This window comes from Pseudomassariella vexata, assembly GCF_002105095.1.
Source record: "Pseudomassariella vexata strain CBS 129021 chromosome Unknown BCR38scaffold_25, whole genome shotgun sequence".
In the NCBI taxonomy this organism is placed as follows: domain Eukaryota; kingdom Fungi; phylum Ascomycota; class Sordariomycetes; order Amphisphaeriales; family Pseudomassariaceae; genus Pseudomassariella; species Pseudomassariella vexata.
Window position 1 is genome coordinate 144,915 of NW_024467980.1, and position 25,656 is coordinate 170,570.

The 25,656-nt window shown below is 50.3% G+C and overlaps 11 protein-coding genes across 11 annotated transcripts; 4 read left to right on the plus strand and 7 right to left on the minus strand.

The window, feature by feature from the left end:
• Positions 1-1,029: 1,029 nt before the first annotated feature.
• On the minus strand, positions 1,030-1,570 carry BCR38DRAFT_490871 (uncharacterized protein; the record flags this gene model as incomplete). The annotated part of the gene is made up of 2 exons (XM_040864580.1): positions 1,030-1,463; positions 1,531-1,570. The coding sequence occupies 2 exons, from the start codon at positions 1,568-1,570 to the stop codon at positions 1,030-1,032; spliced, it is 474 nt and encodes a 157-aa protein (XP_040709818.1).
• A 366-nt stretch (positions 1,571-1,936) lies between these two features.
• BCR38DRAFT_490872 (uncharacterized protein) lies at positions 1,937-2,202 on the plus strand (the record flags this gene model as incomplete). Its single annotated transcript, XM_040864581.1, has 2 exons — positions 1,937-1,942; positions 2,026-2,202. The coding sequence occupies 2 exons, from the start codon at positions 1,937-1,939 to the stop codon at positions 2,200-2,202; spliced, it is 183 nt and encodes a 60-aa protein (XP_040709819.1).
• Positions 2,203-2,565: 363 nt separating this feature from the next.
• On the plus strand, positions 2,566-4,363 carry BCR38DRAFT_379874 (amidase). Its single transcript, XM_040857394.1, has 4 exons — positions 2,566-2,922; positions 2,977-3,078; positions 3,137-3,936; positions 3,998-4,363. Exons 1-4 carry the CDS (start codon positions 2,673-2,675, stop codon positions 4,163-4,165), a joined length of 1,320 nt encoding a protein of 439 aa, XP_040709820.1. The 5' UTR covers positions 2,566-2,672; the 3' UTR covers positions 4,166-4,363.
• Positions 4,364-4,376: 13 nt separating this feature from the next.
• BCR38DRAFT_414727 (uncharacterized protein) lies at positions 4,377-5,387 on the plus strand (the record flags this gene model as incomplete). Its single annotated transcript, XM_040858963.1, has 2 exons — positions 4,377-4,403; positions 4,611-5,387. The coding sequence occupies 2 exons, from the start codon at positions 4,377-4,379 to the stop codon at positions 5,385-5,387; spliced, it is 804 nt and encodes a 267-aa protein (XP_040709821.1).
• A 131-nt stretch (positions 5,388-5,518) lies between these two features.
• On the minus strand, positions 5,519-7,250 carry BCR38DRAFT_461843 (cytochrome P450; the record flags this gene model as incomplete). Its single annotated transcript, XM_040862569.1, has 3 exons — positions 5,519-6,037; positions 6,090-6,814; positions 6,884-7,250. 3 exons carry the CDS (start codon positions 7,248-7,250, stop codon positions 5,519-5,521), a joined length of 1,611 nt encoding a protein of 536 aa, XP_040709822.1.
• A 720-nt stretch (positions 7,251-7,970) lies between these two features.
• Positions 7,971-9,213, minus strand: BCR38DRAFT_379879 (uncharacterized protein). The gene is made up of 2 exons (XM_040857395.1): positions 8,772-9,213; positions 7,971-8,658 (listed from the first exon to the last, which is right to left on the minus strand). The coding sequence occupies exons 1-2, from the start codon at positions 8,921-8,923 to the stop codon at positions 8,292-8,294; spliced, it is 519 nt and encodes a 172-aa protein (XP_040709823.1). The 5' UTR covers positions 8,924-9,213; the 3' UTR covers positions 7,971-8,291.
• Positions 9,214-9,631: 418 nt separating this feature from the next.
• Positions 9,632-11,101, minus strand: BCR38DRAFT_451767 (glutathione S-transferase). Its single transcript, XM_040861483.1, has 4 exons — positions 11,006-11,101; positions 10,810-10,958; positions 10,593-10,736; positions 9,632-10,539 (listed from the first exon to the last, which is right to left on the minus strand). Exons 2-4 carry the CDS (start codon positions 10,816-10,818, stop codon positions 9,691-9,693), a joined length of 1,002 nt encoding a protein of 333 aa, XP_040709824.1. The 5' UTR covers positions 10,819-10,958; positions 11,006-11,101; the 3' UTR covers positions 9,632-9,690.
• A 315-nt stretch (positions 11,102-11,416) lies between these two features.
• On the minus strand, positions 11,417-11,965 carry BCR38DRAFT_490878 (uncharacterized protein; the record flags this gene model as incomplete). The annotated part of the gene is made up of 1 exon (XM_040864582.1): positions 11,417-11,965. The coding sequence occupies one exon, from the start codon at positions 11,963-11,965 to the stop codon at positions 11,417-11,419; it is 549 nt and encodes a 182-aa protein (XP_040709825.1).
• Positions 11,966-13,491: 1,526 nt separating this feature from the next.
• BCR38DRAFT_297361 (uncharacterized protein) lies at positions 13,492-13,869 on the minus strand (the record flags this gene model as incomplete). The annotated part of the gene is made up of 1 exon (XM_040854513.1): positions 13,492-13,869. A coding segment is annotated over one exon (378 nt), but the record flags the coding sequence as incomplete, so codon positions are not given.
• Positions 13,870-15,027: 1,158 nt separating this feature from the next.
• Positions 15,028-17,024, plus strand: BCR38DRAFT_402936 (serine/threonine protein kinase-like protein; the record flags this gene model as incomplete). The annotated part of the gene is made up of 2 exons (XM_040857781.1): positions 15,028-15,544; positions 15,679-17,024. The coding sequence occupies 2 exons, from the start codon at positions 15,028-15,030 to the stop codon at positions 17,022-17,024; spliced, it is 1,863 nt and encodes a 620-aa protein (XP_040709827.1).
• Positions 17,025-17,457: 433 nt separating this feature from the next.
• Positions 17,458-18,171, minus strand: BCR38DRAFT_298413 (uncharacterized protein; the record flags this gene model as incomplete). Its single annotated transcript, XM_040854524.1, has 3 exons — positions 17,458-17,625; positions 17,692-17,978; positions 18,051-18,171. Coding segments are annotated over 3 exons (576 nt in total), but the record flags the coding sequence as incomplete, so codon positions are not given.
• Between the last annotated feature and the right edge of the window lie 7,485 nt (positions 18,172-25,656).

Sequence of the window (25,656 nt, forward strand, 5' to 3'; positions counted from 1 at the left end):
ATGTAGGGTCTACTGCATGCCCCCTGAGGCTGTAGTAATGTGCAGTTTAGCATACCTTTTCCTCATAACCTTGATATTTCAAATCTCCCGCGATCTAATACTTAAAACGCCATTGCTATTAATTTGCAATATATCGAAGTCACTGTATCGCCAGTGTAGGCGTCCACTGCTCCGTTGGAGTATAAAGAAGTACCAGAGACTCCAATCAGTCAGTTCCCGGTATGCTCTTTAGTTGCACTAGAACGCATGATGGGGAGCACTACATACTAAACGGTACATCTTTCCAATAGGCGTAATCGGTCTCTTCAAGGATACTAGTGAGACGTCGCGGACCAACGCCACTCTCGAATCCGAGTTCGGACATCCGGCGCAAGGCTCTCCCCTGGGAATATAATGGAAGATTGCAGGCAAGCCAAGGAGAAGAATCAAAGAAGCCATCCTTGGAGACTCCGTCGCTATGGAACTGGAAATTTGGGATCGGCCTTTTCATCCTAAGTGCTTGTTCTCTTACTGCCATTATCGCCCTATTCTCGTGGAAAACGGGACACGCTCGAAAGCTTGAACGCCCCCTTCTCACTCAACACATTGGTGTCCACTCTTAGTAACAAGATATATAGCTTCGGTCGTGGAATGCGCTATTGCGCAGCAGAAGTGGAACTAGTTTCGGACGTGGCAGGATGAGCTTATGCTTTCCACCTTTCCGTCAGTGCGAGCTGAGCCCCACTTGGGAGCTTCATATCGGAATCATTGCAAGCTATAATAAAGTATAGGATCGAATGTGTCTGTGGCCCTGATCGAGACCTTGGAAGTCGTCCGTGCCTTGGGGATGGCGGTGCCGATGATGGTCTGCACTGCTTTAAGATGTGGAAAATATGAGGAACTTCGATAGTCTAGGAAGCACTCGGCAACGTTTCGAGACGAAGAAAGATTCGACGGTTTTATTATGCAGATCTTGAGGTATCAACCCACCACCCAACAGAAACCACATCCATGCAGTCTTCTTGACTAACGCTCCAACTCCGATTGAGTCTATCGTCTGACGAAAGTCGCCTTCAAAACAAGAGTACCTGTCCGCTTTCTTTTCTTCAGTTTCACGCTGTAGACGGCGTACAATTTGTATAACTTCTCCAACGGGGTTTGCAACTGGAAAATTTCAAAGACGTTTGTCTGTAAGTGGCCGTCTGCATCCTCGAGATCGGCAGCCAGGTCTCTGGCACCGCGCCAGATTCCACCGCCTTGATCATCGGCCGGGTTATCGCCTGTGTGGGCGGCCCTGGGCTTGCGACGGGCGGCAACACTACTGTGGCCTTCAGGGCTGAGCCCAAGAAGCTCACTGGGGTGACATATGCTTTGACTGTCGTCGCTGGATCGCTTCTCGGTGGCGTGTTCTTGGATCGCGTAACTTGACGGCGTTGGTGCTTCTACATGGACGTAACCATTGGCGCATTTGTTGTCGCTATCGTCTTGGTATTCTTTTCATTCAGAGCGTGGCGAAGCTGATCAAGGTCGACTGGAAGCAGAATATGATACAAATGGACCCAGTGGGCATGGGTTTCGCCGTGGGATCCATAATTCGCTTTTCCTGGCGCTTATTATTTTCTGGCTAGTTAATCCCAACTTACCATTTTCCAATAAGCCGCGACGAAATAGAGCAAAACAGAATCTCAACAAACAGTCTGAAGTTTTCACAGCTGAAATGCCGGTTAATTATTCCAGTCTTCCAGCCTAGTTATAGTTCCCAATCAACGTCCGCATTACATAAGCGTATGGTAATCTCAGAATAGGACGTAAAACTTGGGGAAAGGCTTGCTTTTCCTCCAGACAGACAAAATACCTCGTCCTTCACGTCTTGCCACTTGGCAACCGATCATGCAAGTGGAACACTGAGACCGACTTGCAGATGGCCATCACAGCTATCTATGCAGATAACCCCAAGATGCACGTATCCCTTCCTGGCTTATATCCATTTCTGGGGCTATAGTAACACTGCTGGTATATAGCACGCAGTGAGCTAAGGTTTCTAAGAATTTCCGTAACAAGGTGGATGTCGCCAATAATGCTGCCGCTGGTTCTAGTGATGCTGTTCCTGGTGACCCTGCCGCTGTTTCCGCTCCTAGTACTGTCTCTACCAACCCCAAGGCCAAGACCAAGGGTGCTGTCTCTGGAAAGACGCGTGCCCCCAAGGAGGAAGAGGACGATTAAAACGACGCCGGTAGTGCTGCCTCTCTGCCCTTCACAACCACCAACAAGAAGGTCATTCTATCTTTTGCGTGCCAAAGCCTCCAAGAGGGGAAATAAGGCTGATGTCCTTGTGCCTCTGTCCCTTGCACAAGATGATGTATTATGATGATGGAAATATTTCATATTGATCAATTTCCATAAATTTCAAGCGTTCAAATAGAAAGCTAGCAGTTGGATATATAGCGTAGAATATAAGATACAGTGTTCAATAAGTAATGCAATGGCCTAGAGCGGGGCCGCCCCTGGAAGAACGAGCCGATAAGTAATCTGATCGGACCACTTCCGATGCTGGCCGGCGGAAACGAAAGTTACGGTGTCATATCTCTGACATTTACGCAGTTGCAATATTCAATTGCCCTCCAAGGAGAGAGATTTAAAGAGCTTGAATCTTTTGGTTGCCGAAAGTTCAAGCCGAGCTCAGCTAATATACCATGGAACCATACAGTCTCACAGCGACGCAAGCGGTCGCAAAGTTCAAGGATGGTTCGCTGACGGTTGAAAACTACGCCAAGTCATTGTTATCGCGGATCGACCAGCGAGATTCAGCAGTGAAAGGATGGGTTTATCTCGACCGCGACTATGTCATTGAACAGGCCAGGGCACTCGATCGAATCCCACATGCGAACAGAGGACCGCTTCATGGCGTTGGTGTCGCGGTCAAAGATGTTATTTACACCAAGGGCACGTACGCTCACTTCAACATGACTTGTTACTTCTGAGAGCTGACTGCCATAGATATGCCAACCCAGTTCAACTCTCCGATATATGAAGGAGATGCACCCAAGGTCGACGCAGCGTCGATCACAATTCTCCGTCAAGCCGGTGCACTGATACTTGGTGTGCATTCAAACTGAAGTCAATTCGTGTAGTATGAAACATACTGATCAACACTGAGGCAAAACCACAACCACCGAATTCGCCTCCACCCTGCGCGGCGGCCCAACCTGCAACCCCCACGACCTCAAGCGAACACCTGGCGGCTCCTCGTCAGGATCCGGCGCCGTGGTGGGCGACTTGCAAGCCCCAATTGCGCTGGGCACGCAAACGGGCGGGAGTACCATTCGTCCCGCCTCGTTTAACGGAATCTACGCCCTGAAGCCGACGTGGAACTCGATCAGTCGCGAAGGCCAGAAGATGTACTCGCTCATCCTCGACACAATCGGCTTCTTCGCCCGCAGTGTCGAGGATCTGGAGCTCTTGGTAGACGTGTTTGCGCTCGAGGACGATGAGTCGCCTCCTCAAGAACCTTTCTCAGTTAAGAGGGCCAAGTTTGCAGTGCTGAAAAGTCCGATGTGGTCTCAGGCTGGCCCAGGTACCGTCGCAGCCATGGAAGTAGGCGCCAAGCTGCTTCGCGATCACGGCGCTGAAGTGGAGGAGATCGAGCTTCCGGCCGAGTTCGACAAGATGCAGGAGTGGCACGAGACCGTGATGCACAGTGACGGCCGCCCGACTTTCTTGCCCGAGTACCAGGTAGCTAAGGACAAGCTACAGGCATTCCTGGTTGGCCACGTCGAAAACGAGAAAAGACTCACACGAGCAGAGCAACTGAAGGCGTTTGATGGCATAGCAGCGTTGAGGCCGAGAATCGACGAGATTGCCGGCAAGTATACGGCTATTATTACACCTAGCGTGCGGGATGTGGCGCCGCTTGGGCTGGATTCAACCGGGAGTGCGGTTTTCAATAGCATGTGGACGGTACGTATCCCTGGTGTGCAACCTTTGATGACGTGTGATTGATTGGTGCTGTCTGCCTCAGGGACTTCATACGCCGGTAGTCAACATCCCGGGCTTTAAGGGAGAGGATGGTATGCCCATTGGGTTGTCGCTAGTGGCACCTAGGTATCGCGACAGACACTTGCTGGCTGCTTCCAAGGCAGTTGGGGACATTTGGGAACAGAAGGGTGGGTGGAAGCGAACCGTGTGAGGATACATGTTGGAACTGATTTAGGAACTAATGTTGCATTTCGGGTTGAGGCAATATAAGTGGAAGTCGACTGTTGGAACACTCGTACCATGGTATGATTTGTCTCCGAGGGCATGCTGTATGTGTAAATGCCTAAATAGTCTGCGGATGGAGCCATTTAAGCATCAATCTATAACACGCGGGGATCCCCAATCTCACTGGCAGGTACGTCATGCCCTGGTGGATGCAACGACGGCATGTAAGCGAGGGTAATCATTGGATATTGTCAGCTAGTCTTTATACTTAAGTATGAGGGCTGGAGCAATCCTGGACTAGGATTCTGGTATGTATCCTGCGTTCATTAGTGCCACAGACGGAGAAGTCCACCTCGCGCAGCTTGTCTGTGACTAGCCTATCCACGTCCATAATAGTCAAGAGTATGGCCCGGCTTACTCCCATATCCAAGATTTTCATCGGCACGCTCGCCATTCTCCTTCCCACGGCCGCAGCCCAGTGCACTCGCGAAGGTCTCCTACTGGCAGCTGACACGTATATCGCCGCCCAAACGTCCGGCAACATCGCCAGCCTCCCCCTTGCGACCACCAACTTTACCTACCAAGAAAATAACAAAAAGGTTGACATTAAAACCGGCATCCTCAGCCAGCCCCTGAAAATCGACCTCAACCGTTCCACGGCCGACACCGTCGCCTGCGCCAGCTACACCATGTTTATCTCGACTACGGGATCTCAGCCCCATGTAGTTGCTACACAGATTAGACACATCGACAATGATAGCAGCTCGATTGCTCTCATCGACACCATCGCCGCCACTACGGGTGACCTGTTCTTCAACGCGGCGCAGACGCTCAACTACATCCGTCAAGAAAACTGGACCACCATAGAAGATGCTTCACAGCGGCCAAGTCGGGACATTCTTAGGAGGGCAGGTGATGCATATCTGGATATGTGGACCAATGCCACGGCGGCGGATGCGATCCCCTGGGGAACAGACTGTGAGCGAGTCGAGGGATCGATGTTGACGAGGCCGTGTGGGGGACAGCTGCCGAGGGGAGGTAGCACGAAACCGAATGGGAGTAGGAGGTACGTCATTGATGAGACGATGGGGTCTGTGGATGTGCTGTGTGCTTTTGACTCATTGGGAAATTACCCCGATAGCCATGAGATTAGGATTGTGGCAGGGAAGGTGAAGTATGTGCATACTATTACGGTGGATGGAAATTAGGACAATATGATATGCTTTGGCCATCGTAGAGTGTGTGTTACTGTTTTGATAAGAGATAATGAAAATGTTATCATTTAATCATAAGCTCATCAAATGACAAAGGCGCCCCCTTAATCTGCACTAGTGTTAAGTCATTCAAACCGCTTTAGAAACTCATCTGCCTTCTTCCATTCTGCCGCAACGACCTGCTCCCGCTCCTTACCCCTGATGTTGAAACTGACTTCGAGCTTGTTCGGGCCGGTCAAAATGGCATCCTTGTATGCCGTCTCCACCTTCGTGTCGACTTCCTTCCCACCTACAACGTCAAAAGTCCACAGGAGCTTTGCCATGGTTATCATCATGCTGTTTTCAGCCATTTTTTGACCGGCACATACTCGTCTGCCGGCACCAAACGCGTAGCTGGGTTTCCGAGATGGGCCGGACGATGTTTCTTTGACTGAAACACTATTGCTTCTGATGCCGAGTGGGTTTTCCAGGAACCGAGATGGGTTGAAAGTGTCAGGCTCTTCGTATTCATCCGGATCATGTTGCACTGCCCAGACGTTCATGATAATCGTGGTGTTGGCCGGGATCAGATAACCATGGTAGACATCATCCTGAGTTGTTGCGTGAGGGATGGCGAGGGGGAGAATGGGGCGCCAGCGGAGTGTCTGAAATTCTATGTTAGAAATACTGTGGATGTTCAGATGCACTATTACCTACCTCAAGGAAACACGCCTTTAAAAAAGGCAGAGCACCCGCATTCACTTTACCCCTCTTTACGCCCTCCATCCCAAACATGCCATCTACCTCCTCCTGCGCCCGCTTTTGAATTTCCGGATACGCTACCATGGCCAGAAGAAATGTTTCAAACGCCCCAGCCGTTGTATCTGAGCCCCCCTCCAGCATAAACCCAAAGAGATACTCCAACTCCACTTCACTATACCCATTCGTCTCCCTATCACTCAATAACCCAGCCACAAAACTCTCCTGACTCTTTCCCTCGTCAACCCTCGCCTTCGCCTCCTCGAATAGCTCGTGATACAACTCACTCTGTCTCTTCTTTAGTTCCTCCGCCCTTCCCTTCCACCCCTTCCATGGCGTCAAACCGTCTGGCACATACCGCAGGAGCGGGAACACATCGCACGGCGGCATGGACCCTTGGTCCAGCATCGCTGTCCACTCATCCTGGACTTGGAAGAAGCGTTTGATCTTCCCTTCGTCAGTGAAATCCTTGCCCCTGGTGCCGAAGACGGAGTCCATTATGACGGCGCCGAAGTAGCGCAGCACGTGGTCGTGGTATCGTTGAGGTGTCTGCATCAGCTCGTGCATGAATTGCGATGACTCAGCGTCTTGGATCGGGAGAAGCTTTCCGACTTCTTCGTCTCTGAGGAAGTCGGCAATGGTCTTGCGCGCTTTGCGCCATTTGGGGCCGTAGTTCATGAAGGCTAGCCGGTTTACTTAGTTGACCAAGTCCAGCCAGTTATTTTGTCGCAAAGGACTACGTCAAGGCTTACCTAAGTGGACATCCCCCGGTGGTGGCAATACGTACTGGACAAGCGCCAGGAAGGGACGGGATGAATAGATGGCGCCTCGCTGGTCAAGTAGCTCGCTCACCGATTTCCAGTTGTTGAGGACAACAGTCTTGCCGCTGGGTCCTATTTGAAGTCCCAAGAGCCCGTGGGAACCGTAGATGCGACTCCATTCCGTGAACTGAATGAAGGACTTTTTCAGTGGCATCTGATGCAGGTTGCCAAGGAATGGTACAGTTGGGGGACCTGGTGGGAAGTTGTTGGTCTTCTTGGCCGGGCCAGTCTTAAAGCTGAAGTACAAGTACCCGATCAAAGGGATGAAAACCATCAGCAGTGCAGTAGTGTAACCCATCTTGAGCATACAGCCTGTGTTAAATCTTCCTCCCAGAAACATCAAAAATGAAAACCAAAAGTTGGACGTGACCATGTCTTTACACTCCGTGGGTAAAGCCTCTTAAGCCTCTTGATTGTACTGATCAAGCACCTGCTCAGGCCCCGGAAAGGCCCCGGAAGCGGCACGCGGCTAAGCTCTCTGAACATGTACGGAGTAGCATCATGGTCTGTAGAACTATATGGCTGAAGTTCTGATTGGTAGTTCATCTGCACGATAATTAAATATTCTGCAGCTTTATGTTGTGATATTCTCGGTTGCAGGATAGGAGCATTTTGATTAGTCGTCCCGGAACCTGAACACTCGCCGGCCCGCGCACCACCGCTTCTATGGTCTACTTACCGAGGGAGTGAGGGGTCTCATACCAATAGTATTCGAGGTTATTCCACTTGCATTACTTCTTGCCACCGTGACGCCGTATCAGAAGTGGATTCCATATATCCAAGTCTGGACCAGCCGTGGATGTCTTAAATGCAGAAATGGTTATATCGAGTGGTATGTACAACCACACCATCCTATCATCGAGTGCCACAGAAGCTTTTATATCTGCATGTAAGTCATTTTCCAGTCCACATAGTCGCCTCGTGCGATGATCGCCATAATAGCATTTTCGCTTTCAACTTCCAAACGGGTGCATAGTAAAAGTATGAAGGGGAACTTCTTCATTTTCTAATCAGCGTCGTAACCTTTTCGAAGGTTAAAAATCTAGAAAGCACCAAAAAGGAAGAAAAAGAGAAAGAAAAAAAAGTAACGAACAGAGGCATGCGAACTTCCTTCAGCTAAGACCACGGAGGCCAACGTAGTGGCGACTCGATATCTTGAACGACAATTCCTGCTAACTGGATTATTGGCTCGCAGAGGAGAAGGAATACAAAGTTTTTAACGGGTGCTGGAATAAACATGGATGAAATGGAACGAGCCATCATTCGACTTTTATCTACGTATGTTCCCCTGTTGTCAAGAGTCAATATTCCCTTGGCCGAGCCAACTACTCCCATCTACCTACTCTTTAACAAAAACATCCTTCAAATAATCTAACGCCCCAACCGGCACTCCTTGCGTCCGGAGTAGACAATACGCAGTGGTCAAATGAAAGTGGAAATTCGGCATGGCGCACTCGGAGAAATACGCCTGCCCGCCCACAATCTTGAAGTTGCCCGACTTGGCCTCTATAACAACCGGCTTATCAAGCTTGTCGTCCAGCACCTCGGGCTTGATGCCTTCCAGGTAGGCGAGGGTGGATTCAATGCGAGCTTGAAAATCTTCGAATGTTGTCTCGTTGTCATCAACGGGAGTATGGGGTAAGTTGCCGACGCGGTCGGCGAACCAGACGGCGGTGTTACAGCAGGATTGGACATGGAAGGCGAGTCTGCGCAAGGGTCAGTCAGTCGGTTTAGAATTTATGCATGTGAAGTTAACAAATGAGGACAAGAACGAGCGTGATTTTGAAGTCAGCGGGGTGGGATATACGGGGGCACATACCCTCTCATGTCAGAAATGAGGCGGAAGTTGATGATGTCGTCGTGCTTGATGGCCTTTTCATCGGCGTGGGCGGCCCCCATCTTGAGGAGGTGCGAGAGGTTGTTGAGGTACTTGGTGAAGACAGGAATGGACTGCTTGTACAGAGACGTCATGTTGATGTTTGATATGCCACGAAGAGATGGGAGTGAGCAAATAAGTGATTTAGTAGCAAGTGAGTAGATGAGTGGAGTGAGTAAGATGTTGGGTAGAGTGAGTAAGTCGTCGAGTAAAGTGTGGGAAGAAGTAAGGAAGTAAATAGAATGAGAAAGTAGTTGAGCGACTGGTGAAATAGACAGTAGAGCTGCCTTTGATCCTTATACAGTCATGGAGGATTGTGATGTTGATTCAGCTAAGTTACGTCAGGTGCAGCGGCAGAATGCTACCTATCTAACCAGTGTACATTACCCCGGAGTAACTAGGGCTCCGCCAGTGGACGGTGTGCCACCAGTCCTCTGTTATATAGTTATGATGGTGACATTCATATCCTGTCTTCTCACGAAACCATGGTCTAGAAGTTGAACGAAGCTTGAAGTGAGTACCACGTCAGACGCATCAGAGTCTAGTACAGGCCGTCTAGCCATATATGCAGGCTTATCACTGAGAATAGAAAGCCAATTGGCCAGAAGCTGTAGGATCGAGATGAGGAAAGGAACTTTGCCTCCTTGGGGACAAGTTCTTACGGGGTTGGTGTCGGCCTTCGTAGCATCTTTGCTGATTAATGTCGGAGACTTTCGAAACTGTGTTTACCCTACCCCCTACTGGGTCCTCAATATCACCGTATTGGCTTGCTTATGGAACTAGGTAACCAGGATACGGCACACGCCTGGACAAGGCTCATCGGCAACAAGATTTTTTGGTTTAGGTTGCTAGAATACGCCTATCACAACTTCTCCCCCTCTCTTAACTCTTCAATCAACACCGCCGGCCCTTTAGGCGTAATCAGCACACTCTCAGGCATGACAATCCTTTGCCTGGCGGATGCATACCCGGGACCATACCCCGCAATCCACGGCCGGGTCGTCTTGTAGAAAGCTCCGAAGGTCCTTTCACTCTGATCCCAGTACAATCTCCTCAGCCACAGGTGCAGCTTCGGGTAATCGTGTCGGATACTCTTCAAATTGCACAAGAAGACCGGGTGATAACCGACGTCGAAACGAACGATGGTCGTGTACAGCCGCACATCGGCCTCTGTGACATAATCCCCGAATAAGAAAGGTTTGCCGTGCTCAGCGAGAATGCCTTCGAGTCGATCGAGCGATTCGAACAGCGGATACAAGTTCTTCTCGTACGCCTCCTGCGAGCTCGCAAACCCGGTCTTGTAAACTCCGTTGTTGACGGTGTTGTAAACCCACTCATTCATCTCATCAATGCTCCCCCTCATCTCAGCGGGGTACAGCCCCCCAGCCGGCTTGTTGACCTCGCGATGCTCAGGCGGCAGCAGATCGTCAAACTCAGAATAAAACATGCGGATGATCTCGCTACTCTCGTTGTTGACGAGCGTGTCCGTCTTCTTGTCCCAGAGCACCGGCACAGTGACGCGGCCGCTGTAGCCCGGGTCGACGAGCTCGTATAGCTCGCGCAGCGTCTTGAAGCCGTGGATGGGGTCTTCCGTCAAAGAACCGTAGAGACCGTTGAATTCCCAGCCTTTGGAGCCCATGTTGCCGAGGACGTAGAGGTCGATGATATCCTCGAGGTGCTTGAGAGCGCGCACTATTAGGGTGCGATGAGCCTGAGAAGGTGGTTAGTCTTGGAGTCGAGGGAGAATGGCGACGAAGACTTTACCCAAGGGCAACCTGGCGAGAGATAGAGCGCATATCGACCCTTCTCAGCGGGAAACTGGGAGTTGGGGTCTTTGGAGACGAAGTTACGGAATGTACTTGCTGGCCGGACGAAGTGGCCGTCCTTACTGTACTCGAGCTTGTGAACCTGCCATCACGGTTAACCTCAAATCGGACAGCGCAGAGCGCAACTCAACTGTTTCGACTACAGGTTTAATTACGGCTGCCATGGTTTCCGTCTTTGTTGATTAATATTCGATGAACGCTGTTGATCTGAGGTCGGAACTGGGACTCTTAATGAAGTTGTAATCTTGCGCCTTTGCGAGCTAATCCCGCCCTTAAATCTTGTATCAAAGCCCAACATATGGACCTGCAATGATGTGAGGCACTAACTGGAAAGGGTACCAAATTACGTACCACGCAGATGTCACCGTGACCTGGTTGGGATAAGTTTATGAAAACGTTCATTTATGTTCACTTAGGGACTTTGCTTGGAAATCAAAGCAGCAGAAAATGCATGGATGAAAGTCGCCTCGAGAGCGCTCTAACAAATCCATAAACTTGTACACTTTGCCAAGCAGACACAATGTCATCTGTCTGACACTATGAATTAACAAAAATTGGAAATCCGTTGGGCAGGCATTGCACAGTATTTCAATTTTTGAAACATGGAGATATATTCAACTACTGTTGTCGTCTAAAAGTCATAAATGGTGCCCGCGCAGGTGACATTCAGTGACCGCCCGAGTCTCGACATCAACATCGACACACAACCAGTCCTCTGATGGCCTCACCGTTTCTCTTTTCGGATATGCAAATATATCCAGCTCATAACTTCGACCCCCGTCCTGCGCTTTTCTCAGTCGTCTCAACCTTTAAACTAATTGGATCCCCTAACAGACTCGGATTCGCATCAGGTCCGTGTAACTTCTTTGCCGCCTTCTCCCTCAATTTCCCGCCTTCAGCATTTCCCCCATATCCTCTGTTATCCTTACCCTGTTCATCTTTCGGACCCTTTTCGCTTCCCGCCCCTTCCTCGCTGGACGTCGGCACGGTGTCACTCTGTTCGGCCTTCAAGCTAATTGGATCGCCGAGCTGGCTTGGGTTGGCATCAGGACCGTGGAGTTTTTTGGTGGCTTTTTCACGGAGCGTCTCGCCGGGCATTTCGGTTGACGTTGAAAGTGGTGACGACGGCGATGCCGGGGTGACTATGCTCGGAGACGGAGAAGAGGTGGAAGAGGTAGATGAGTCTTCGACGAGATCAGGATCAGGTATGTATGGCTCTGGAACAGAAGGGAGTTCTGGCTCTGGCGTGGTGAACCGCTGGAGGCCAGAGAGGATGGAGGACTTGAGGAACGCGAAAGCTGTCGAAATCATTTGGACTACCGTTCAACAGATCGGACTGAAAACTTATACGAGTACTTTAGGTAGGAGTTTGGGGCGACAAGCTATCACAATACGCCAGGTTGACAATGGCATCGAAGGTTGGCATTCATTAATCATTACGATGAAACTAGAAGTCTAGTCCTCAAGTCTGGCTGGGCACCAAGTCCACCAACAAAGAAGACGCTGGCAGTTCGGCCGGACCTCATTGACATGTGCTCGAACTTAGTAGTCTAAACCCGAGTAATGGCTTCACTACAGCTGAAACTACAGCGAGTGAACCCCGCGCTTTAGCGCATATTGCGCCCGACGCAGTCGTCGATTTAGCATTCCAAGCCCTGTGGGTTGGCGTATCAACCGCTGAAACTTAACAGCACCATGCGATCGCACTTGCTGCTCTGACAATAGCTTCTCTTACTTCTCTCTAATTGATCATGATCGGATCCGATGGCCGATCGCCAGCTACTGGAAAGATCTACAGCAAATTGTCAGTGAAGGTAGGAAATCAGGCAATCGCATCGGAGGTAACATCAAGTGAACTCCAGTCTTTGGCTCATAGAGCTCGAGGTTTCGGTGGCGAGGTTAGTAAGGTAATTAGCAATCGCAAGCTAGCTAGGAATAGCATCAGCGTCAAGAATCGTACACCACACCAGCATGAAGATGATGAAAGCGCTCCCAAACATTACGTATCTACAGTGGTATCGTGACATATGTACATTCTCATTCGAGTAGTGTCAGCTCTTTCTCGCCGATCCTTTCGATCGCAACCGTGTCGAATCTGGTAGCGACTTGTGCACGCGCCCAACTTCAGGACTCCTCCTCGCAGACCGTCCTGGACTGCCATCGCGCCGGCTTCGTGATGTTCGTACATATTTGTTGAGGACGTGGGTATGAAGTGATGATGGCTGATGTTGCAACGACAACTTTGACCATGTCGACGTTTCGCATGCATGTCTCTGGGTATTGGAGGGCGACTCAATTCGCGGGGTCGGCGTGTCGGATTCTGCGTCCTGCTCCGCTGAGCCCTCACACTCTGCAGGTGTGATAGGCTCATTGTACTCTTCGCACTGGTGACGGGTCTCTGGAAGTGACTGGGTGTCCGAGATGTCAGATATGGACGTCGTCGGTGTGTCCACCTCGTCCGCATCATCTGTTTGCGATGTCTGATAGTCATACTCGTGATCCGGACGTGACGACGTGCCAGAGTGTATCACAAGATCCATCTCAGGCTCCGAGAAGGACAACGTCCTCGCCGGAGTCAATGTGTTGAGCATGTACTCGTGGTGGTGGACGTCATCGATGGGCGAAGCCGACGAGGAGTTGGAACACATCGTCAGTGACCTCGGAGACGGTGGTAGGTGCTGTGTTGGGATAAAGGTGACGATGGAAAGAGGTTCGTGGGTCAAGACGTCGTGGTCCTCTTCGTCGAAGAAAAGTTTCTCGGAAGTGGTAGAATCATCGCTAGAGTATGTGGAGTCGGCTGAGAAAGAGGTGGACGTTGAGGTCTGGCCAAGGCGATGATGCCAGGAGTGGTCCTCCGGAAGGTAGGATGCGAAGTACCGCACGAGCGAGTCGAGAGACTTCGTTCGAAAGAGTTGAAGAGCATGCTGCCACTGCTCCGTGCCTATGAGCTTGGGATTGGCGATGATTTCCAGCGAGGCAGACTCGAGACTGTTGTTCAGTTCGCGGAGACGTTGATCCTTGCGGTCTGCAAGGAGGTGATGGAACTCAGCGGTGGTGCTCGCGGTGTTGGAGATTTCGTAGACGTCGTGGTGAAACGCCTCGGGGTCTTGGATCGAGGAAGGAAAGGTGTTGTACTGATCGTGCAGCTTGGTGAAGAGCTCATCCCGCTTCATGCCAAATTTCCAGGCGGGCCATGACGAACCGGGGTCGTCCATTCTATGTCTATGGTTGCGGTTGCGGTTGTGGTGGTGATACAGTGTAAAGTCAGGCCGTCTTCAGTGCAAGTGCTGTTATTCATAAGGGTCTCGTAGAAGCGCACAATAGCAGAGCCATCTAGTAACACGCTCTGTATTCCATACCGGCGATCGCGTTTGGGTAGGCAGCGCACTGGGAGTGCTGGTTGATTGACAACGAGCGTAGGGTTGGTGATGGGCCCGCAAGAAATCCGACGACGAAGCGGGAGGTGGGCACCCCGTCATTGCCATGTCTGAGAAGCCCGGCTGCCTCAGGCACTAACCTGTCAGACACCAAAACAATTGGGTTGCGCACGAGGAAGCTGCGGCTGGCTTATCCTGGCTTAGCCATCAGTGCATCCAATCAGTAGGCAGTGGGTGGATTATTATAGATGGCCGGTATCCAATCATGACCCGCGTCATGCAGCATCCTTGCACAATCAAATTCTCGTTCTTTCCCACGATGGCTCAGCTTACCACACCCGTTTTACCAGTGGTTAGGCAGCTGCCCAAAAGTCGCCGCGACGACTCGACACTCTCCGTCAGATGACTTGAATCCTGGGAGGCAAGCCGTGTCATTATGCCATTGAGACTGTGCAGCAATCGCTGCTTTGCACGAGGCAACACCGTGTAAACACCGTCGAAGAGAACCGCAAGTCACAACGTTGCGGGCTATCTAGTCGGGACGTTCTTTGAGAATGATAGCCCTGGACACCCTAGGCAGCCAGACTCTCCAGGGGCGGGATCAGCCGCATATCGCTTCTGACTTCCGTGACTCTCTTTCTTGTGGCTCGTTAGTTACGAAGTCAGGTCTCCAGGACAGTTCATCTGACAATTCTACGCCCGAATATAGCGGGTATGGCCTCTTGAAGGCCTTCCAAGATCCCTCATTACCCCCGCGTCGCTTGTCTGTTTCGATATTGTCGTCTTTCATGTTTTCTCGCCTGCAAGTTCTTGACTCTTCACAGCGAACCTGCAAACAGCTTCCAAAATATACGCACTGCATCCATCATTTCTTTTTCTGCCTTCACCCCAGCGATTATCTCAGCGATCTTTTGGGGTCATAGTTGGTTGTTTTAGGAGCTTTTGAGTCAAATCTGCGGCCGAGCTTTCCCTGACCATTCCGCGTCGCCTCTCATCATGGGCGAAGACTTTTGCTCTGAGGAGCGGACGGAGCCGTTTTCTCAGTCGGAGATCAACATGCGGCTACAGAAGAGCATACGTGTCGAGGAAGAACTTGCCAGTGCCGAGTCTGACACCGTGCCACTGGACAAGCTCGTCATCGATGAGCAACATCACCAACAGGGAATCAGGATTCTGGTGCGCCCTTTGACTCGAAGCCGCTCAGTGAGCCCGGGTAGCGACAACTGCGAATGGCTAGCTCTTCGCGCAGAGGTCGCGACCCGAAATGGCCCTCAGCAGCCTAGCACTAAGGTGCTGGCTGTGACTCAGACGTCCAAGGACATCAATTTCTCGCTGAGGATACCGGGCGAAACGGGCGTCGATGAAACTCGGCCACCGCTATGGTGCGAGCTGTACTATGATCCAGCCAGCGACAATCAGATTCTCCTTAATAGATCAGACGTCCCCATCACTCTGGCGAGCGTTTCGGATCAAGGAGACGATAGTCAGTCGCCCTCTTTCATCCACCCCATCAGTCTAGTTCATTCTCAGAGATGATGTAGCCGTGCTGTACTTGTTCGGTGGGAGTTGTTCGGTGGCAGATGTGACTATCGTATGTGCTCACGGGTCCAGCTTACTAATCCTGACCAGATCGACCGTTTGACCAAGAAGTTGTACCCGGTATTACCAAGGAGCTCTCTCCTGGAACATGGAGGATCCGTGTCTATGGCACACCCATCATCGACTTTCGCGTTTTGGCAAAACGCCCTGCCAGCCTGTGTGTCCCCGTACAGGAAGTTTCAGATCTAACATCCATTGCGGACAGTATTGATCCGCTGAACTCGTCGATAAAAAGGTCGTTCTCCGACGATACAGAGATGGATCCAGCCCAGAAGAGACTAAGGACTACCGAGCGTGAAAAGCGTGAGGATGTCGACGACGGAGTAATCATGTTCTACCCCGTAACCACAGGAGAGCCACTGGTTTTCCCTTTACCACATGCCAGCAAAGCGAAGGAGGTCGCAATCCCGCATGGCCATGCTCTGCTGCAAATTCAGAAGGACGAGACAGTGGCGATTCCAGGTGGCTGCGAGCTGGACCAGTACCAAGTGACAAAACGGAATCAAATTGCGACCACGGCGGCCTCTTCTGTGTTCACAGCTGAGCACTCGGATGTGCCGGATGGCGTGATTACAGTCAAAGTGCTCAAAACCAGAAGGCCAAATGAGGCCAAGCCACAGGATAACCACAAGAATGTTATCCGGCAGGCCGATATCTGGTTGCGCGAATACCGAAGCCAGGAGGACTTGCAGCACGAATCTATCGTGAAACTCTACGGCGGTGATGCGCGTTATCTGTCGCTATACATGGAACACATTGATGGCAAGGACCTAGCTGCTCGAGGCGTATGGCGAGACGGCGCGACGGATGTGTTTGTCGGCAACAGGAATGATGCGATCCGCATCCTCCGGGATATCGCCAGTGCTTTGAACTACGTCCACCAGAGACGGAGAGTCCACAACGACATCAAACCCGCCAATATCCTGTACTCCCCAGACCGTGGCGCTGTACTATGCGATTTTGGCCTCTCGACACGCACGCATGACTCCGCTACTAACGGAGGCACGCCGTATTACGTGCCACCCGAGTTCGTCGGGAACAAGCTCCGTGGCACGCCGTCGGATGTGTGGGCGCTCGGTGTGACAATGCTCTACGTTCTTAAGCGCATCGCCTTCCCGGATGCGCGCGGTCGCCAGGGCCATCCAAAGCAGCTGTACTGGATGATTGCCGAACTGAACAGAAGATCGCATCACTCAAGCAAAGCCAAGGGTCCCACGGCGGTGGACCAGATGCAGCAATGGCTCAGTGAGGTCACCGAAGCCAGAGCCAAGCTAAACCCGAAGGACAAGCTTCACGTGCTAGTTTCACAGATGTTAACTCCGCAACCAAACCAGCGCATCACCATGGCTAAGGTTATGACCGAGCTCAGCTTACCTCAATGGACCGGTGTGTGAGGCATGTGCATTCGTGGTGATCCCGGGGATGGCCATAAGGATAGCAAGATTATGACTTGCCCGAATGACACCAGATGAACCAATTGTATGAAGTTGCCGGCGGAGAGATGGAGGGCCTGCATGGCGGCCGCACACTGATAATATGTCCTATGTAAGTGCTCCATTTCACCGGCGACCTCGCGGCAAACGCAGACACGCTTCCGCAAAGTTGTGTCGTTTCATTTATTCATGGTTAGCTGATTCTGACCAGGCAGTTTTATGCGATGATACCCCCCCTCGACCTCGATGTATCTGCTTTGGCATCTACCTGTTTATATATATATTACCGTGTCCTTCATTTTCCCACCCCAAACTCTCTTTACCAGCCCATACCAGCGAAGGTCATAGCGAGACAAGCCACAGCTGCCAGAGCGCCAATGTTGATAGTCATACCCGACGCAGCGTTGCCGCCTGCCGAGGAGGTTGAACTCGATGAGCTGGAGTTTGAGTTGGATGCCGACGATCCGTCGATGATTGCAGCTGTCACTCCAGTCGAGTTCGTGCACTCGTCTTCGCCAGCAATCAGGGCTCGAGCGCCAGATCGGAACGTGATATCGGCGCACTGGTGACTACGAATTAGCTCCACCTCACTTTGTGATTAAAATACCCCCCAGGAGAGCAAACCCACATTATACAAAGCGCTACCATCCTCGCCGCTGGTAACGACCTGAATTGTCGCGTTTTGGCCATCGGTTCCCGTCAAATCCGGCGACGTCAGCAGAGGAAGACAGAATGTCCCGCTGCCCGTGACGTTCAGTAGCTGCGCCGTCAGAGACACGTTGAAGTTGGACACATTGGTGCCATAGCCCAGGTTTATGAAGGCGTAGGTCCATGCGTGGTGGAGTTCGAGGACGACGGAGCCGCCGCTGATGGGCCAGTCGGTGCGGTTGCCTACGCCATTTGGAACGCCGCCGCCTGAGTGAAAGAGGAGGAGTTAGCGTTCGAGAAACATTAGAATGACGGGGAAATAGAGGCGCCGTGGCTTACAGGGGTATTCCCACTGCGAGTATAATTCCTCGTTCTCAAGGGTGTCGGCGCGCCATTCGGGATAGACTACAGCGAAATGCGCTGAACCCAGACGCGCAATGGCAGCGAGGAGCAGTAAGGTGATCGCAGCGAACATGATTGCTGTTGCTCACTCGGCGTAGTCGATGAGTCGCGACGGAAACAACAGCGCAGGGTTACACTGCGCGACAGTTCAAAGGTTAAATTGTTGTACGAAACGAAATCCCGGGCTAGGATGGGGATTTGGGGATCAAGCTGATCACCTAGAGACGTGCACCCCGAGACGAGAAGAGCCTGTCGATATCTTATATATAATAATCTACCTCGAGTCGTACCCGCCCGCAACCAGCTCGCCGTTGCCAAGCTCCAACGCTCGTAGCTCATTTGCATTGAGTTTGCACATTCAAGGGCGGCACCTCCTGCTAAATAGGGAAACTGAGCAAGTTTTTGGCCTGTGGTTTCTGATCGTTGCTGTCCTTCTTACTGAAACTTATCCTGAGCTACCCGCAGGAAGCTCGAGCAATACTGGCTACTGCACCGTTATGAACAGAGTCCGCGCTGCCAAGATGATATAAGTCATGCCAGTTCGGTAGCACAGCCAATCGGTAGGCGTATTGATGAGCAGCCGCAGGAAGCTTGCAGGGATGCGGCAAGCCACAGCTTTAGTCAACTTGCTCAAATCTTCTCATCGTCGCTTTCCAGCTTCTTTACATCCACTCCATCCCGAGATTCTGGTATTGCTAGTGGCGGTGTGGAGACAAACGGTCTGCAATCCGAGCTGCGGGATTAGCCTTATTTGTAGTTACCTAGGGACAGGGTTTCTGGGTCTTGCTTTTCGGTTTTCAGATGAATTATGTAAGCGTGTTCTCGAGGGTATTTAAAGATCTGTGTGGGTAGTCAGTCTGAAGTGAACGCGAGAGAGAGAGTAAGCGGCCAAGCAAGTAGTAATCAAATTTCATTCCCTTCGCATACTGAGGCTCTCGTTATTTTGATGACCTGTTGATGTCATCGTTAGCACCTATCGACGTACTTCTATTATTCAAGACGATCTATTCCACCCTGCTGAGGTGATTCAATCCAAGGATCTGTTGACGTCCAGCCAATTGTTCGTACCTGCTGAGGTACTTTTATTGATCCGACCGGGGCACGAAGGCTCTCGATCAGTTATTCTTTCATCCTCCCGATTAGTAAGGTCCTGTTGAGGATCTTGTTGTCCGTTGCCATTATCTTCACCTTAAACCTGCGGGTATTAATTGCCCATCGTCAGTATGCAGGTTCGTTATGTCATGTTTTAGGACGATCGTAGTTGCTGTCTCTTTTCTCACCGATTCGTACTTGCAAGGATTAAATTGGAGCTTCGTTCGTCACCAACGCTAGATTTGACCCCTGAAACGCGCTCCCATCCATATGGAGCATATCTCGAACGTATTTACATAGAAGGAATGCTACCTATTTTCTCTACTGTTACTAAGGTAGTGTAGACAGTAATAATAATCGTTGTTCTTTAGAGTTATTTTCAGGAAACCGGCATATTGGTATACTCTAACACCCTTCCACTGGTCCTTTTGATTATGGGTATATGCTTATTCTGGATCAATTCAACTCTCTAGGTCTGGTTAGTGTCATATATTCACGTATTTTGCGGTGTGACCTCTCTGTGAGATGGCTGTAACCTTGAGGTCGCCCGTCCAATTGATTGTTGTTGTGTGTCTTTAAGGCCCTTCGGAAGGCACTTCGGCTGACCCCCAGTGGCTTGTAATCCTATCCCACACTACTGGTCAATCGAATGACCCCTTGTATCTGACGGGATGCACCCCAGCCAAAGAGGAGATTTTGGACACTCTCACCTAACTTGGATTCCTTAGGAATCAGTATTGCAATATACGCACCCATATTATAAGCAAATTATCAGTGGCTCTTTGCAGTACCGACTATTATCCTTGAGACATGTAGTATCACCGTTACAAATATACGTACCCACATTATTAGTATATAACAGAGGACTAGTGGCACACAGTCCACTGGCGGAGCCCTAGTGACTCCGTAACAATGTACACTACTTAGATAGGTAACATTCTACCGTTACACCTGACGGAGGTTAACTTAGCTCAATCAACATCACAATCCTCCATGAGTATATCATCAGTAGCTCTTTACATTGCCTCACTATTATCCTTGAGACGTGTAGTATCCCCGTTACAACTATAGACTTCAAGCGTGAAGACATTAATAAAGTTAATATCGGAATCCAAGTACTAGGGGCAGTATTCGTAGAAGGTGCGGGAGCGACCAATCACAAGTTGGCCCGAGGAATCCCTAAATACTGCAACGCGTGCCTGCTTGCCTCGTACCTCTCCACACCTGAGGCCACAACTTCTCACAGTTGATACCAGAGTGACCAATCGATCGATATCGATCAACATCATATTCATCCGATCGGTACAGATTACTAAGCAACCGGTATCGAACGGTATCGATCACATATAACCGGTCCGGTCAGATAGAGGTCGGATCGATCAATAGCGGTTGTACGGAGTTGTTTATTTTTAACGGTTTTGCGCCCAATTAGCTAATTCGCGTGAAACCTCACCATCCAATTCAACGTTTGATACCTTGTCAAGCAGATGGAGTGGCAACTCAGCCTGATTAACGCCTGCTAAACTCCATGACCTGATACATTGTGATGCCCCAATAACGTGGCGTTTTAGGCGAGATCTTCGTGCTGATACCATCTCTCCTACGCTGTTAAACTGGTGTTCTGTTTCTGCTTGCGCTGAAGGTATCGTAAGGAAGTCAACAGCCATATAAGACAGTTTGGTGAAACGTTTTGCGCCAATATCACGCCACCAAGCTACTGGGTCCTTTAAATATTGGTCCACGTTAACCACAGGTTCTGCCAGGTAGAGGTGAAGCTCGTCTTGTTGTGATTCTTCCTGCCTAATCGGCACCGGCTTGGTGTTTCTGCCCTTTCCTTTCCTTCTCTTTGCTATTGGCTGTGTATCTTGTGTACTTTGCGAATCAAGGACCTCGGAGTCGGCGTCGCTCATATAAAAACGCTTGCGGCGGTGAAGCATCATAAGGACTGGCTGGTTCTCAGCTTCAGCTAAAGGGTTGGTCTCAGGAAGGGGCCTAGACGAGGGTCAGTTAGAGATGAACAGTTATCTAGATATTATACTTGCCTATTTTTATAGTCACCCTCCCAACGCTTCCTCAACCTAGCCATATAATGCTCACGCCAACTCAGCTCTTGGCGTATAGGTTCAGCATCAAAAATGGCTTGCAACCCACTCATTTTCATGGTCGGGTTGAAGATCACGGCAGCGGCGTACGCCAGATTCGTCAGCTTATCATAATACTGCTGCAGCTTCCACAGGCCAACCTTGATGTGAACCTTTAGGGTCTTTTAGTCGATAACCGTGTTTCCACCACCATTTGCGCTCTGCTTTGGAATCGTGGCCATTTAGAAAACCTGGATAACTTGCCCACCGTTCAGAAGTCCAAAGAGAATAATCTGGGAAGCCAACTGGCTGGTTATCTTGGCTTCTAGATGGCGTTGAGGCAAAAGGCGCGCTTGAAACCGTTGGTGACGTCATCTTAGTAGTAAGTTCGAATAGACAGTACTTATTGCAAAAGCTGACTTTGACCATAATAATAGACGTACATAACGTGAATGTACACCGAGCTGGCCACCCTTACATAACCTCGCATAGAAATTTTACGATAGTAAAACCACAACGCCGTAAATCAATTGAAATTACTCTGAATCTTCCTCTCCAGAAGATGGCAATGCGATCTTACAAGTTCGCGTATTATGCCCAGTCCCGTTGCAAATACCACCGCGCCTCGGGCGCGTTTCAACACGCTTTGCGCGACCACCATTTCGGCGCTCTTCTTGCTGTATCTGCGTCGCCAACTCTCTAGAGTCCCGTAGGTCCTGTCCTTCTTGGAAAATAAGTGATTCTCCTTCCCGTAATTGCATTTTTTAGTCCTCCGGCGCCGGCTTAGCATCTTATTTGCCTCTCGAAGCTCAGCGCACTCGGCCCGTACGAGGGCGAGCTCGTGCATTATCATTCTTGCTCCCTTCGCAAACTGGTCAACAGCTGAGAAAATATTCGTCGGAGAGCTATTCTGATGCTCGGAGATGCGCTTTTTCAAAAAAGTAGACTGTGCATGAGCCTCTATCGGGTTCTGTGGCGTCTTTGATACCCACGGTCGGGTTGCGATTTCTGGGGAGCCAACAGGCGTTGGGGTCCGTCATCGTACGTCCAGCTTTAAAATCACACTTTCTGGATTGAATGGAACAAGTCCTGCCCTTCGAAAGCCAGCTTGAACGTTTTTTTCGCCGAAAACTGCAAAGAAGGCGTCTTTGAAGATAGGAAAGAAGTCCTCCTTCGCGATATGTGTTAGTGACCGGCGTATCAATTTCTCTACCATCTGGCCGTACACCCGCTTTAATGGATCGAAACAGGCCACGTCAAGTGGCTGGAGGATGTAAGATGAGTGCGGAGGCATACACAAAGTTACAATTTTGTGTTCTGTGCAATATAGCTCGAAATCGCCGGAAACGTGGCTCTCGTGACCGTCCAACACTAACAATCGATATATCCCGGACTTTCCATCTTTCGTACAATTATCGAAGTGTTTAATAAATTCCATACCGATCTCGTTAGTCGTCCATCCTTTTGGACTAGGTCTAATTCTCCAATCTTTCGGAATGTTGTCGTCTTCGTACCAAGAAGAGAGGTGGTATCGGCCCGCAACAACGATGAACGGCGGCAGCGCCCAACCGGTAGACTGGACCGCTTGGATTACGGTAACCCATTCCCGGTTACCTTGCTGTATTTATTTCGGCCTGGCACGTCGTTCGGAGCTCGTAACTACTATATTGGTTGAGATCTTGCCCATCAGAAACCCAGTCTCGTCGAAGTTGTAGATGTACGACTCTTGGATACCGTATTTCGCGATAACATTCGCAACAAGCCGAAACCAATCTGCAATAAGCTTTGGATCTTCGCATTGGGCCCTTTGGTAATCGTAAGGACGGTTCCAACGAGTTTTCAGCTCTTTGCGACGTGCGACGAACCTCGAGGCCCAGCGCGTTCCAATGAGCCCTGCGTTACGTGTCGCGCGGATAGAATTTGCCATTGCTTTCACATCAGCAATCCGGGGCGGAAACGCTCATGCATCTAAGTCCAGTATATGCTTGATAATGACCTCCTCTTCTAATTCTGTCATAGTTCGTGAATTGGGCAAAATATCGCGTCGGAAAGGTACGCTGTTTTTACGCGTTTGGAGGGTGCTTCGGGGGACTTGGTACGTTTTTGCCGCTTGTCGGATACTAAGTTTTTGGTCATTTTGGAGAGCTTGAAGGGCTAGCATTAAGTCTGCTTCGTTGTATGACTTTTCCATAATTGGTTGTTGAGAAAATCAAAGATTAAGTTGGCCGGTCGCGTTGGCGCATGAAAGTGGCCAGCTCGGTGTCATGGCCAGCTCGGTGTCATGGCCAGCTCGGTGTCATGGCCAGCTCGGTGTCATGGCCAGCTCGGTGTCATGGCCAGCTCGGTGTACATTCACGTTAGCTGACAATAAGAATCTCATTAGAATGCAACCAGAAGCTTCATACTACGTAAGATCTATCTCGTGCCGACCCATTTTCTCTGCGTCTCTTGGTCTTCTTATTGTACTTGTCGATATTTCGGCTGCCTTTGCGAGCACAGCGTTCGTGAGCCTGATCTTGTCTGCATGCCCTCTGCATTGTCGGCTTATACCACGGGGCTTGTGTCCAATTTCTGTTTCACGAATCAAAGAGCCAGGGATCGAGGTCGCGGGGCTCACCACGTGGCAGGGGTACGAGGCAGGGGTACAGAAGTCGGTTTGAACACTGGTTTATGGTAAGGAAGATGATTCCCACGACTGCGAACCTGCTATGCGTATCCAAGAACCAGTGTAGTGTGAAGTCTAATAATTAGCTCTGATAATCCGCATGCCCCACTGAGTGGTCGAGCATCGTCAGCAGCTGCTTCTTCGTTAAGGCTTTCATTCTGTATGTTGGGTAAGGTAAGTCCGCTGCTTGTCGAATGAAGGTGATGGTAATGGCCTTGCAAGGAAGAACACGGTACGGCCCGGGGATGACGCACTTGCCTGGTTGGGGATAACTCGGCTAATAATGTTCACTTTAGCGCCTTTGAATTGAAACAGGCGGATGAAGATCAACCGCCCGCCACTAAATCAATCACGTCTTTGCTAGAAAGACACTCCTCACCTTCCAACTCTCCCAACCACGTCCACGACACACTTGGCTACTGTCCCAAATAAGATCTTGTGCAATGGACGGATTTACAATCGCTCCGACTGCCGACGAGCAATCAATAAAGGACAGTGAACAGCTATCGCCGGCTGAAAACCTAACTTCTCCTCACCCCTCTTTGGTCCCTGGTCACCTTCCAACACATCGCCTGAGGGATATCAAAATAGGGAACAAGGGCGTCCAATTCCTTGTTTCTTCGAATGATCATCTATACGACATCGAAAATATGGAAGGTGGAGATAGTGCATGGCAGTCGGTCGGCGTATGGGATGACTCAACAATTCAGGAAGGCATTCGCAGTCTGCGTCAACATCAACTCGACAAGGAATCATCCAAACCAGGTAACATCGCGCCTGGACTTCGAAACGCATATGGCACTGGGCATGAATTAGGAGGAGCAAACTTGAAGGCGGGTGCGCAAAGCGAACAGCGATAAGGAGTGGAGGTGTTGGCACATAGCGGATGACTCTCAAATGACTAACGCGAAACGAATTGATGTAACGTCCCACACCCACATCCGGGACACCCCCACATGTGGGACGCCCTAAAAATGATGCTGTATATTATAACCATTAACTTCAACCTTTTTTTACACTTATTCTGATACGACTACAATACAGCTTTCACCGTCACTAGGGTTTTCAGACTCGCTAGACTCATCTGTACTATCCTCAATTTCACCAGCCTCGATTTGAGCCTTCCGAATAGCCTTGATATTAGTAAACTTCGAATTAGGGCTCATCTTAACCTTCCTCCGCTTCCTAGCCCTACTAGCCTCAAGCTTGTTACGAACCGTTGGCCCTAGACCAACATTACAGGCCCGTTGGCAGGCCAGTGTAACGAAACCTATAATAGTCTAGCTGCGTAAACCACTAAAGAGTCTGTAAGGGTTTGTGCTAGTAAGTAAGTCCTGCTGCGGAGTCCTTAGCAATAATATCGGGGTCTGACGTATGGAGTATAGGGCTCTGTGTAACTGAAGTATTCAAGTAGGGTAACTGGGAATAGAGTCGTCAAGGCAGTTTGCCTCACCAATGGGTTAGATTGATGCTTAGATTGATTACTGAAGTAGAGACTGTCTATCTATGAAATGCCTGGGAGTCCTGTCCCTTATATATCCATCTGTCAGGGTACGGCTAGGCCGAAGGCAATAGTACAGAGTGATGGGGAGTAACGGGCGTCCCTCCTACGTAATACCGGGTGGTCACTGGCGGTCTCAGGTAGGGGTGCCCACGGTGATGCATTGATCTCTGTCCTCTCTATCTTCCTCCGTCTCGACTCCTT